Below are 14,504 nucleotides of genomic sequence, written 5' to 3'. Positions count from 1 at the left end.
ACGTGACTTTCACAGTTACCGCAGCTTTCAAACAGGCAATCCTCACACACCATCCCCAAAACACATCCACTTGAGCCAACCAGGCTCCGCAACTATGCCTGATTCCATTGGCTCTCAAAACCTCTAGAAGGAAGTCTAGTGGCTCAATTCCACAGGTCAGAGTAGGTCACTTTCTCTTGACATATATTGAGTTTTTGAGTCCCCTAAGCCCTCGCCTCTCTCAATTCATATCCTCTTCCACATGTTGTCACACTTAGACACCAAACCTACTCTCCCACTTCTGCATAAATGCCACCAGATTCCAGCAAGTGACGTGTCCACTTGGCATCTTCGAGGAAGGGAGCAGAGGTCTGAACATCCTGGAAGAGTGGACGGTCTGCGGTGTTCGCAAAGTGTACAGCTCCAAACCAAGATAGTTCTACGTGGTCCAAACTACTAAGCATACCTTTCATGACCTTGTTCCATCTACAATCATTCTGGCTCCATCACCCCTTTGCCAAAAACCTAGACGGTCACCTGCACAAGGAACTCAATACTCAAGTGAGCCAACAGAACCAATTACCAGCTAAGAAGGATGCAACAATCTGTCATGCATCTTGGACGCAACTGCGCCATTTTAGGCACCGTAACAAATGCTAAGTAGTTATGCAGTGTCCTGCATGCCTCTTTCCAAAAACCCAATATAGGGACAGTGTACAGAATACTACATATAGATGCATATCTGGCTGTGTGACTCAGGAAAGCAGACTGGGTCAGCCTGCCCTTTGCAGCCCAAAGTGGCTGCTGGCGAGGAAGACAACCCAGGTCCAGATTATGTGTCTTACTAACAAATGCAGCTCAGGCACCGCCCACTGTGATCTCAAGATAAAAGATGGCGCCTCAGCGAAGCCAGCGTCAATGGCGTAGCTCTTCATATTACTACTATCACCCTTCCAAACTCTTCAGCTGCAGGGGCAAATGCTTCCTGGTGCAATACCCCAAGCTATAGGACACTCTACCAGTGCATAGCGGTGGAGTACCACCCATCCGTCCTTCAGAGACAGACTTGGCATCTTTCTCTTCTACCTGAAATCAATACTCAACCTACAGATCCCGCCCCCAAAGCTCCCTACTGTCTTTTTAAACTCGGTTTGACCAATCTTTCTGCTGATCCTCATCCCTGTTATTGTATGTTGTACACTTTCCTTATAAGCAACTCATTACCAGTAGGGTTTTAAGGCGCTAGGGAAAAGTCAAACAATACATGTAAAGATTTAGAGAAAATTATTCAAGATGACAAGAGGGACAGGTTCAAAGCTTTCTCTGGAAGGATGTCACATTGGTCTTGCTCCTCAATTCATGGATTTTTTCAGTTAGGCTTTTGATATTGCTTCTTATAAAAAAAAGGTGCTCCCACTCACCTGAGCAAAGCTTTCGCCAGGTTTCTATATGATGTAGTTTCCTACAGGACCAGTGTCCCTCTCACCTGAAGCAAGCACTCTTCTGATCTGAATATGACATGGGTTCTCTCTCACCTGAAAAAAGCTTATGTCAGATCTGCATATTACATAGTTCCCTTAAAGAAAAGTGTCCCCTCTCACCAGAACAAAGCTTTCTTCAGATCTATGTATGATATAGTTCCCTAAATGACAGGTTTTCCCTCTAACCTGAAGCAAGTTGTCTCAGGACCTGTATAAGATATAGATAGTTGTAAGAAAAGTTTTGCATCTCGACATGCAGAATGCTTTTGGCACTCGATGAACAAACGTGTTCATTAGATCAATCAATTGATGAAAATTAGGAATTTCCACAAAAACAGACAAGTGCGATATTTAGGGATGGCTGCATCCCCATGACTCAAGCTCCTGTATTCTTGACTAATCCATGTGTCTTCACCCAATTTCAGCCGTGGCCCATGCAGGTAAGAGTGGTGATTCCGGGGGGAGGGGATTTGACATATGACCATGAGGGAAAATGAAATAAATAATTACTTTTCCCTCGTCATCGTCTGTCGAAATCCCCCCTACCTGGCCCCACCGCTCTTACCTGCACGGGCCGCAGCTGCCCGATTGTAAGGTTTTATGTACAGACTTGTTACAATGTACAGCTCATATGTTCTAAGGGCTTCATTACTCAATCAATGCAAATATAAGTGTCATGCCACAGCACATTCAATCAGAGAAAGACCCACTTGTGTCATCACCGTGAATACATTTATTGACATATTTACAGTTTCAAAATATGAACAATATTTACAATGAATGTTAAATGTAAGAGAGGCGATGGAGTGGGCGGTTCAAACACCGGAAGTGCATAGCAGCAGAGTTTGAACAAATGGTCTGCAGAAAAAGGGAGGACAAGAAAGCTAATTTTTCAAAACAGGGCGGATAGATGAAGAGCACTTCATCCATCACTGGAGAAACCTTCTCCAACATCGCTGCGAAGACCTGGAACTCCTTACCTCTGCATTTCAGGCAATCTCCGTCTTTGACTCAATTCAGGAAGGACCTCAAGACCTGGCTTTTCGACTGAACAGAAGACACCTCCCCACCCCCTGCCACTAGCACCTTGGGACCCTTACGGGTGAGTAGTTGCGCTTTACAAGAACACTGATCGATTGATTGGAGCCACAACCTGACTTGATAAAGATGAAGCACAAACAAGAAGACAAGAGAAGAAAAAGAACAAGGTCAAAGGAAGAAAGTAACCTGTGACGTGTACATTGGCAGAAGACAAAGCATAGATAAAGATGCACTGAACAAGAGCTTTGTATTAGGAAAAGGGAGGAAAGGAGCCTTAGAAAGAGGGAAACACGAAAGAGGACAAGGGCCACGGAGAAGAGAAAGGATCAGGGAAGGGACAGGTCTTCAATATGGGTGGCAGGGTGGAGGAGATGAGCCATGAACAGAAGGGAAGCAAGGAGAAGAGGTGCACTCAATAACAAAGGAGTCTTAACTTTATAACTTGACTTCCCGATACTTTACTCTTAAAGCTGGGAGACAATCTTGAGAGAAACAGGAGAAATCTCACAACTTCAATGAAGATCTGGCAACAATCCTTCGTTAAACCCATTCACTTGTGAATCAGTGAAAACACAAATCATGAAGTAGCCGTTATGGGAGTAGGAATAAAGATAATGTTTGCATCTCGTTGAAACCTGTCCTCTATAATCACTACATATATGCGGTGAGATGTAATGAAAGGCATCTTGTTGCAAAACTGAAGTTACATTTTGCTCACTTTAAAGTATGTTTTGAAATTGGCAAATTCTCTCTCAAGGAATACCAGTTTGTTTCATGCTGTCAATCAATATGACTCTGGTAGGTCATGGAGTGACGTCAGAGATGTCGGGTTTGATGAGATGCCTCTGTAATAATACTTGAGGTTGAGAGCGGTGGTTGACTAGAAAGCTGCAACATCGTCTGCTAGTTAATTAAACAAGGTGAGACGCAAATCCAAAACCCATATTCTACATCAGCAACGTTCTTAGAATTTCAAGTCAAATAATGATAGGGACTGTTGAAAAGAGGGAATTTCTGTGGTATCAATTTCCATTTTGCAAGGAGGAACATTCCAAACCCTCACTACAAAATCAAAATGGTCTGAAATGCTCACAGTCATGGAGAGAGATTCTTTCTCCTAATCTAAAAGTTCAGACATTTTCACCGATACCGGCATTCCGTCCGTTTGGAAGGGCTGCCTGGTTTTCACAGGTTAGGGAAATGGGCCCATAGGGAATTAGGCAATTTTCTAAACATCACAAAACATCCATCAGCTGTACCACAAGAACACACCTACACATAGTCTAGGAGGCTAGACAGAATGTGCTCACCCTGCTTCGAAAATACTTCTTAACCCGGAAGTAGTGGCAAGATCGTTCCTTATCCAGCGACATCCAAGAACATCAAGGAGGTAAAAAAATAAAGTCAACAGTTCCCATTGACACTTTAGGCTTAAAGCTGAGTGATCAGTCCATCGTGGCATCAACATATAAACCTTTTGATAAGTGACTTGGTTTTTCTTGCTGGTATTTATCTAGTGACACAGCTTGTGCATTTAATTGATGATCATTCTTAACAAAGGAGACTGTAAACAAGGGTTCCAAATTGTCCAGAATGCTTATGGATGAGAATCTGTGTATTGAGGGTGCACGTCGGAGCCTCACAACAACTGTGTATAAACTTAACCGCAGACCCTTACAGGGATGGTGTGTATGCAAATGCACCCTTAATCCAAAGAGCACCCATGGATTGTCAACAATCTTTGTCTTGCAAGAAATACTCATCAATGGATACAATCAATTTGCTCAACATTGTCTCTAAGAGCTGAACCTCTCTGCCATGAAGCGATTATGCCACTGCTACCTGGAGAAAAAGAAGTAGTTCAGATTTGTGACATCATAACTACCCGGCGAGATAGAGTCTCCACTGACATCTGCAGGACCATCACTGACGGGAGACGATGGAGGAGACACCAGAGGGATGCTGTTTGGTGAAGGCTGCAGATCTTCTGGGGTCATCTTACTCAGCGGACAGAAGGGGAAAACAGAGTGGAGCTTTCCTCCTTTTGGGGAATCCTTCAGCCATTTTTTCTTGTACCTTCAACAAATAAGAATTTTTCGTTAATTGAGAAACGGAATAGAATTGATATTGTTTGGTGCTAAACCCCCAAACCACAAATGCCTTATTTGTAAAAGAAAAGTCAAAAAATTGTACATAGATAACTTTTTAGGACTCCCACATGAATGAGAGTGTACAGAATTCCCCTAAAATCAAACAGATTAGTTTGAAGGACTCTACAAAAATAAAAACACTTTTCTTAATACAATATGCCTCCAAATGTCTGCAAGATCTTTCCAACCAAGTGCTCCTTCACATAGGGATTTCCTCTTCAAAGTAATCCTCCAAGAAGTGTGCTGCAAAAGACAGGGTATTATGGACATAGCAGTGGCTACACAACCTAGGGCATTCATTCCATGCAGCACTGTCCCATCCTCATGAATTTCCTATTAACTGCAAGATTTGCCATTTTACAAAACAAGTGATCTGTACAACATTATAGAGAAATTGCTTTAGCATAATGTGCTAAAGGATTTCAATAGTAAAAAAAAGTCTTAAAACAATTTTTCTAGTCCCCACACTTCCTCAACCTCAGCCACTTTTATGTGGGCCAGTCTCAAGCTTATACACTCTACTGCGGTCAGTGGTAAAGCAGCTGAGACAAAAAGTGCTAAGATCCACAAATCACTAAGGGGCAGATTTACAAGCCCCTTGCACCAATTTTGCGTCACTTTTCCCATGTTTCAAGTGACGCAAAATTGGTGCAAGGGGCTTGTAAATCCGCCCCTAAGTGTGATGTAGAGAGCATTGGCTAAATGTCACTCTTCCACCTAGGTGACAAACCTGTTTCCCCAAGTCATTCCTTAAACTAACCACACATGATTCTGAATGGATGTAATCTACATCTCTTGAGGCTTTGCCTGAAGACCAAGCGTTAGTGGGGTCTAAGAACTCAAAGAGTTTTTTTACAAAGTTGGCACATGTACTCACTCGGCAAATAACATTAAAGTCAATTTGTTCAGGACTATTTAGGTAAAAGTGTCCCTTATGCAGATGTTGCATGCTTCATGCAGACAAATAATGTAGTTGGGCTTTACGCATCTTCTATACAAGCAATGTTTCAGGTCCTCTACATTACACTACTCTCCTGAGACTGAAAACTTGCCACTTAAGAAAAGTCTTTTAACATCCCGACACAATTCATTTAGATCGGAAAACAAGGTAAGAGGCTTTCTGGTGGCTGAAACATCTAGAGGGATGGAGAAGCAGAGCAATCTCCAATCCTTTACCTGATCTGCTACTATTGTCTGATGCAAGAATGTCAAGTGGAGGAGCATTTTGCAGCAAGTTTTAGACTGGTGGTTCATGGTCTCGAACAGAGTCAACAATGTATACCAATTGTTTAGCACTGCTTACTGGCTTCTTTGCCATCCAGAATTCCAGTAATTGGAAAGCAATTTGCTGTACCCTCTTTCTCATTTATGAACAGCAGATACATCAATGACCCGGGGGGAACTTGGAAAAATGTTTAACAGATTTGGCCAAACAGTATTATGAGTTTTATCTAAGTTATTACATTTCAATCTTGCTGGAGTAAATATCAGAAATGCACAGCACACTAGTGAATTGACACCGGTAATCGTTGGAATACAGTAACTGGTGTCTTCTCCGGTCAGTTGTTCAAATGATGTACAATGTCTAGAGTCCTTTCTCTATTGATCCACACACAACTACCACAAGTTTCAGCTGCAGACTAGATCCAACTGTGAACGCTACACATGTTTGCCTAAAAGACTCGCCTCAAAACCTACATTAGGCTTCCTCTCTCGTTCTGCCATGACCAACAACTAACTGGCTCATATCAGATGTTCGATTGTGTCAGTCATCATAATAGCTTCATTTGAGGAACACCAACTATGGTTTACAGTTCTGCTGGAGCTCTCTGGATTTTCTAATTCTTCTCTACAATTTCCCTGAAACTTTTGCCTTCCGAGGACCCCCACTGAATCTCTGCAGGAAGCTGAGGACCCCAGCCTAAGTCATTTGAACAATATGAACCCCGAAACAATACACAAAAAGGGAAACAATTTAATTCATGAACAAAATAAATAAATAAATAAAATGTAAAATTAAATGGAAAAGTTGGAGTTTTTCAGAATGTATTTTTAGTTCTAAAAGATGAGGCATTAGGCTAAACTCTAGCATATCACTTTGTCTTTTTTGCTCCTAATGTATGCTCTTTTTTATGTCCATGTATACCAGTACTTTAATGGAGGCCACCAGTTATCAACACTAGATTCTGTATACTGTACTTGTGCTGTTCCCACAAATTAAACTAAGGCTACCAACTTCACTTCTAGCCAGGGTTTCGGGGTAGGAAAACGGCCGCAGAGCCCGGGGCCAAAAACACAGGTGACCCCCCCCCCCCCTTGCAAAACCAGGTTGTTTTGTGATAGGTAATTTTGATGTCTCCTCAATACGTTTTGGGCCCTTGCCTATTGTGGGTACTTGCCCCACCCACACAAGTGAGGTACCATTTTTCTCAAAAGACTTTGGGGAATGCAGGGTGAGTGGAATTTTGTGGATCCACTCAGATTCCAGAACTTTCCACCACAGAAGTATGAGGAAAATTAGTTTATTTTGGACAAAGTTTGAGGTTTGCAAGGGATTCTGGGTATCAGAACCTGGTTTGAGCCAGACAATTCATTCCATCCTGGATTCCCCCGGATGTCTAGTTTTCAAAAATGTATGGGTTTGCTAGGTTTCCCTAGGTGCCAGCAGGGCTAGGGTTCAAAATCTACAGCTAGGCACTTTGCAAAAAAAGGGTCCGTTTTCACTGTGAAAATGTGGTGTGACCACGTTGCGTTTGGGGCCATTTTGCTGTCGCGGCCACTAGGCCTACCCACACAAGTGAGGTATAATTTTTATTGGGAGACTTAGGGAAACACAAAATTGTAGAGCAACAGTTATTACCTATTGACTTTCAATGCATTTCTGCCTTCCAAATGTAAGACAATGTGTTAAAAAATAAATCACTTTGAAAAATGACCTATAATTCACATGCTGGTATGGGTACACACAATTTCAGAAATGTGCAAATAGCTACTGTTTCCCATTTTGGAAATACATAGGTGACTTTCATACCGATTTTTCCCTGTTCATATTTTTCCAATTGAGTTGCTATATACGCGGTACACAATAAAAAACCATTGCAAGAGGCATCTCAGTTATTGGCTCTGGGTTCCTCGGATTCTTGGTGAACCTACAAGTCCTATATATCCCCACAACCAGAAGGGTCCAGCGGATCTAATGATATATTGCTTTTAAACATCTGTCATACTTATTAGAAGTTACAGGTGAAAACGTTGGCACAAATGGCTGAGTTTTTATTTTAACTCATTTTCAATTTTTTCTATTTTCAACTGTTAGTTTCTATATGAAAATCTTGAAGGATCTACAAAAATGACCTCTTGCCAAATTCAAAATGTTGTCTACTTTTCAGAAATGCATAGCTTTCCCGGATCCATCATTGCTAATTTCTGGGTCCCCTCCAGGGGAATCAACAAACCCTGGATACCTTTAAAATCCCCATAATGTTGGAAGAAAAGGACACAAATTTGACGTGGATACCTTATGTGGTCAAAAGGTTATAGGGGCCTAAGCGCAAACTACCCCAAATAGCCAAAAAAGGCTTAGCACAGGGGGGAAAAGGCCTAGCAGCGAAGGGGTTAAGCAAGTGTAATAGGTGCCACCGATCATGCCGTAAAATGTGGATTTCCCTAATTTACTGTAATGGGAAGATCTAAATGTATTAAAGACACTGACAAAAGTTGTACCCAACCTCTGTCTCTTTTTTCATCCAATATATTATAATTACTTAATTATTTAAATTTCAGATTGGCATGTATATACCACAGGATTACTATTTATTAAAAGGTTATGTTAAATGCTAAACATTAAGGAGGACCTGTCTTCCCTCCCATGTTTTTATTGCTATTTTGTTAGAGACTAATATATCTTTTTTGTGGTGTAGAGTGTCAATACTCAGTTCCTGGAACGACCTAAGGAGTAGTTGCTTTTAACTCATTGTGGAATAGTGTTTCTCCTTCTTGGAGCATCAATCTTCCCTTAGATGGTTCCTTTTTATCATATTCTCTGGCGACCTTTCAAAATCAGAAAAGAGTGGCGCTTAATGCAGCAAGGAACTGTGATTGGCTGTTGATGTCTACGCTGTTCGGCAGTTCATGTATCAGGGTTTCTGAGCAATGTAGTTTGTTTTTGCAATTGAACAACGGGATGTTATTAAATAAAGAGAGTTATGAAGCATAGCAGGAGCTTCTGTGTCTTTCTTTAAATTTGAACGTTTCCTTTACTATTAACAGAACCCCCCTTTAAGGCCTATTTCTTAGCTATTCAACTAGATGTGATGGGAAACAGCAAATACAACGACCGTTGAACAATGCGTTGGCAGACGAATGTGTCTGAACCTCGCATTACATTTACAATGAAAATCGTTACAGCGACATGCGTTAGGTCAAGCGGCGTTGGACTTTAAAGTCAACGCTTTCCCTAGTGTTACAGTAAATGGAGTTGGAAGAGTAAATTATACTATTCCAAAGTCCAGCACCCCATAAGGCATGGCGTTGTAATGACTTGCGCTGTAAATGGAATGCGTGGTTCAGACGCATTTGTTTGTTCCACCCGCGTTGTTAAGGAACGTGTGGAACATGAATGCGTGCGTGGTTGTGCCATACAACCAGATGTGATTTATTGCTGTGCCAGGTGCTCCTGGAATATAATACCTTTTGCATCTCTTTCATGGCCTCATTAAGAAGTCCTTGTAGGTGCACCCAATAACTACTCCCAGAAAGTTACGGATATCAAGGGCACCAGTAACTCTGTGGGCGCCATGCAAGTTAAATGGGATTACAGGTGGGAACCTGATAATCGTCTTCGAAATGAGGAACTGCTGCGGAATTCGTAAATCTGCGGAAACATGGCTCAGTAATTCCTCATTTTCTGTTGGAGTTTGATCCGGAGTGAAACTAAACAGAACCGTGTTAATCAAAGGGGCTTCAGGGAAGGTTAGTGAAGTTTCTCGATGCAATAGAATATTCTTAAACTTGGCACATGGGAACTGCAATACACTTTCGAGAAAAATGTATATTAATGCAAGCAGCAGAGCGTCAACCAAGACACCCTCGCCACAAACATGCATGTCCTGCTCGTCCTGCGGGGAGGGGCTGCAAGGGTGCCTTGAAATAGGAGCACCCCTTCATTATTCCCCATTGTGCCTACAGGACTGCACTGGTCTTTGGGGGCAGGCTTGACTGTGTTGCAGTACGCCATTCAAACCCTCAGCGATGCAGATTCAGTACGGCGGCTTTGCCTTGCACTTCATGAGCTCGACAACCTAAAACTTAGAATTGGATCCCAGGTGTCCAGGGGTTTCAACCAAGGCAGATCCAGGGTCCCCTCTACAATCCCCAATCTTGTTATAATTAGTCCTTTTCTATACATGCTGTTCTTCATCCAGGATGTGTTCACACGCCAAACGATTCCAAGCAGAAGGCTACCCTATGGCTAGAACACATCCTGGTTTATTCTATCACGAAGGTGTTCATGGTGCGCCAACATTGTCAAACACCAAGAGTGCAATGTAAACCGACATAGGTAGGGAGGCGCCTAGGCGCTGTACCACACTACAGAAATTTGAATACTGCCCCTCAATTAACTCAACTAAACAAAATTGATTCAAAACATCTCGTCAAGGTAAGTAGATGTGGAGCTAAGAATAGTAAATTTCTAGTTCCTTATATATGTTTACCTTCACGGTACATAGCTAGTTGAATACCTGACATCATCAAGGTGAGTAGGTGTGGAGTTAAGAATAGTAAATCTGTAATTCCTCATATATGCTCACCTTTATTATACGTAGGTAGTTAATTACCTGGCTATCTTCAAGGTAAGTAAATGTGGAGTTGAGAATAGTTAATCTGTAGTTCCTTATATATGCTCACCTTCATGATACGTAGGTAGTTAATTACCTGGCTATCATGAAGGTAAGTAGATGTGGAGTTAAGAATAGTAAATCTGTAGTTCCTTATATATTCTTACCTTCGTGATACGTAGGTAGTTAATTACCTGGCTATCTTCAAGGTAAGTAGATGTGGAGTTAAGAATAGTAAATCAATAGTTCCTTATATATGCTTACCTTCATGATACGTAGGTAGTTAATTACCTGGCTATCTTCAAGGTAAGTAGATGTGGAGTTGAGAATAGTTAATCTGTAGTTCCTTATATATTCTTACCTTCATGATACGTAGATAGTTAATTACCTGGCTATCTTCAAGGTAAGTAGATGTGGAGTTGAGAATAGTTAATCTGTAGTTCCTTATATATTCTCACCTTCACGATATGTAGGTAGGTAATTACCTGGCTATCATTACAATGCACTACCATTACAACACAGCTGTTACAATGCAACTGCCTTTACATCGCCTGCCATTACAACACAGCCATTACAACGCATGTCACTACAACGCATGCCATTACAATGCAGACCATTACAACAAATGCCATTACAACGCATTATAAGGTAAGTAATGGGGATTTTTTAAGTTTTAGGGTTAGTATGGGGTACATGCGAATAGTAATTTTTACCCCTACACTATCCAACACTTTCCCTACTGTTGCACTCACTGAAGTGGGAATAGTAATATTTACCCCTACACTATGCAACGCTTACCCTACTGTTGCACTCACTGGAGTGGCAATATTAATGTTTACCCCTACACTATCCAACACTTACCCTACTGTTGCCCTAAAAGTATTATGCATTGTAATGGTATGCATTGTAATGGTATGAGTTGTAATGGAATGCGTTGTAAATGTAGTTTCTAAAAATATGTTGTAATGGCATGCGTTGTAAAATCATGCTTTGCAATGGTAGCTGCGATGTGAAAACCACATTGTAAAAGCATGCGTTGTAAATCTTTGCGTTGTAATGTCATATATTCTACCTGGCTATCATCACGGTGAATAGATGTGGAGTTGAGAATAGTAAATCTGTAGTTCCTTATATATTCTTACCTTCACGATATGTAGGTAGGTAATTACCTGGCTATCATGAAGGTAAGTAGATGTGGAGTTAAGAATAGTACATTTGTAGTTCCTTATATACGCTTACTTTCATGATACGTAGGTAGTTGATTACCAGGTTATCATCAAAGTAAGAAAATATGGAGTTATGAAGTATAAATCTGTACTCCCTTGTATATGGTCACCTTGAAGCTATGCGGGTAGTCGATATTGAGCTGTCATTATATATGCTAATCCGTACTATTAACCAAGACATTGTGATGTGCAGCTAGCCTCTCACCTGATCAAGATTCCGACAAAAAGGATGAACCCGAGGGCCAGGCTAGCCCCTGCAATGACGAACGTGTACTGGGATATCTGCAGGTGACTCTTGTCTATAGTGGGGTCTGGAGGTCTTCGGCTGATGGCTGGCTGCCCTAGAGACATTAAGAAGAGACAGAAAATTACTGTATTTAAGCAACCGCAGACACCATGGTAGAACTGATCAAACAGAATAAAAATGACCAAAGCGACGATCTCTGACTTTATGGTGTGCGGACCAGAGAGACTCTCTTGGGCTCTGCTGTACTTAAAATAGGGATTGTCTGGTACTGTGCAGCCTGAATCTCTGTAGTCATTTTGTGCACCGAAGACGGTCTCTTGGCATAGAGAGAAGTAGTGTATCTACAGTGCGCCTACGGTAGTGACAGTCAATTCCCAGAGTTCACCACTGTAGATATGGAATTCTTACAACAGAGGTGGGCCCATATCATAGAGTTAATCTGTTCCGCTACGGGGCGTTAGCGATATGGCGGCATTTAGCATTAAGAGATAACAATTCTTGTGACTGTGCGTTATCTTTGCAACAGAGAGCAATACTGCAGTTATGACGAGCTTAAGATAGGGGCAGTGTTCAGCACACAGGGAATCTCTGCAGTTCTGGGGTATTACCAGAAGGGGGCACCTTTACCTTAGAGATAGCTCTTCAGTTAAGAGCCATTAACAGTAGGTACAGTGTTTACCATAGAGATAGGCTCTGCCATTGTGGCATGTTGGCGATAGGGCCAGCCTTTACCGTAGAGGGAAACTCTCCAGTGATGCTTTGCTGCCTGTCCATTACCACTGAGAGAGGCACTCTCCTGTGACTGGGTGCTACAGACAAGGGGCAGCCTTTACCAGAGAGAGCACGGTAGCTATAGTGTGTCTATATTAGAAGCGACTCCTTACCATAAAGAGGGTCTCCGTTGTTATAGTCCTCTTCTGAATAGCTGCTCATATCTTCTGTGGAATAGTCTGGTGGAAGCTATAATAAAAAGAAAATCACTGTCAGGGGCCATTATGTTACTCACATGGGTTTTAGTCTGTTCCTGACAGAAAGATCCAGGTCTCTGCTACTGAGAGGTCACTGGTACCTGCCCTTGAGAGAAAGACATAGGACTCTGATACTTGCAAATGGTGTGGCATTGACAGCAGGCATCATGGGCCTGTAAATGCAAAGGTCCCCAGTCCCCTATTGCAGAAAGACAGCTGTGGAGGTCAGTTACTGCAAACTGCCATGGGCGTCTTTTACTGCTAGAAAATGTTAGGTGTTATCCAGGTGTCTGTTACTGACAGAAAATCTCAGTTGTCTATTACTGACAGAAAGTTTCACGTGTCTCTCACTGACACATGGTTCCTTCTTACTTTGACTGACAGAATGTCCCAAGTGCCTGCTACTGACGGAAAGTCTCAGGTTTCTGTTACTGACAGAACGTCTCAGGTGTCCCACTGGTAGAAAGTCTCGGCTATCTGCTAATAAAACAAGGAGTGTTAAACAGAACATTTTATTTGTCTGTTAGTGATAGAATGTCTCAGGCGTCTATTATTGACACAAAATATCTTATTTACCGAAGGCCTCAAGGGTCTTTTACTAACACAATGTCTCAGGTACTTGTTAATGATAGGGGGCCTTGTACTGACAGAAGATTTCATGTGCCTGTTACTGATAGAAGGATTCACGTATCTGTTACAGACAGAAAGTCTTGGGTGTCTGTCAGTGACAGAAGATTCCATGTGTCTGTTACTGATAGAAGGTCTCAGATATCTGCCATAGACAGAATGTCGTGGATGTCTGTTACTCACAGGTTTGTTGTCAACTGAAATTCTTCGGTAAATTACTGGCTGAATGTCTGCAACTGAGAGAAGGTTCCGTATGTCTGTAACTGACAGAAGGTTCTGTATGTCTGTTACTGACGGAAGGTACTGTATGTGTCTGTTACTGACAGAAGGTTCCATATGTCTGTTACTGACAGAAGGTTCTGTATGTTACTGACAGAAGGTTCCATATATCTATTACTGACAGAAGGTTCTGTATGTCTGTAACTGACAGAAGGTTCCGTATATCTATTACTGACAGAAGGTTCTGTATGTCTGTAACTGACAGAAGGTTCCCTATATCTATTACTGACAGAAGGTTCTGTATGTTACTGACAGAAGGTACTGTATATGTCTGTTACTGACAGAAGGTTCCGTATGTCTGTTACTGACAGAGGGTTCCGTATGTCTGTTACTGACAGAAGGTTCTGTATGTCTGTAACTGACAGAAGGTTCCGTATGTCTGTAACTGTCAGACGGTTCTGTATGTCTGTAACTGACAGACGGTTCCTTATATATATTACTGATAGAAGATTCCGTATGTCTGTAACTGACAGAAGGTTCCGTATGTCCGTAACTGACGGAAGGTTCCGTAGATCTATTACTGACATAAGATTCTGTATGTCTGTTACTAACAGAAGGTTCTGTGTGTCTGTAACTGACAGAAGGTTATGTATTTCTGTTACTGACAGAAGGTTATGTATTTCTGTTACTGACAGAAGGTTATGTATTTCTGTTACTGACAGAAGGTTC

At 41.8% G+C, this 14,504-nt stretch overlaps 1 protein-coding gene across 1 annotated transcript in view; it reads right to left on the bottom strand.

Moving 5' to 3' along the window:
* Nucleotides 1-2,170: 2,170 nt before the first annotated feature.
* IL6R (interleukin 6 receptor) overlaps nucleotides 2,171-14,504 on the bottom strand; it is a 90,149-nt gene continuing 77,815 nt past the window's right edge. Inside the window, exons 8-10 of the mRNA XM_085637626.1 lie at nucleotides 12,846-12,921; nucleotides 11,920-12,055; nucleotides 2,171-4,577 (exon numbers count right to left, since the gene is read on the bottom strand). Of these exons, the coding sequence (XP_085493752.1) occupies nucleotides 4,340-4,577; nucleotides 11,920-12,055; nucleotides 12,846-12,921 (450 nt within the window). The 3' untranslated portion in view covers nucleotides 2,171-4,339. The remainder of the gene's footprint in view (nucleotides 4,578-11,919; nucleotides 12,056-12,845; nucleotides 12,922-14,504) is intronic.

The sequence above is a fragment of the Triturus cristatus genome, chromosome 12 (genome assembly GCF_964204655.1).
Source record: "Triturus cristatus chromosome 12, aTriCri1.1, whole genome shotgun sequence".
NCBI lineage: Eukaryota > Metazoa > Chordata > Amphibia > Caudata > Salamandridae > Triturus > Triturus cristatus.
Note: the sequence above shows the minus strand (reverse complement) of the source record. Positions and strands in the feature narration are given on the sequence as shown.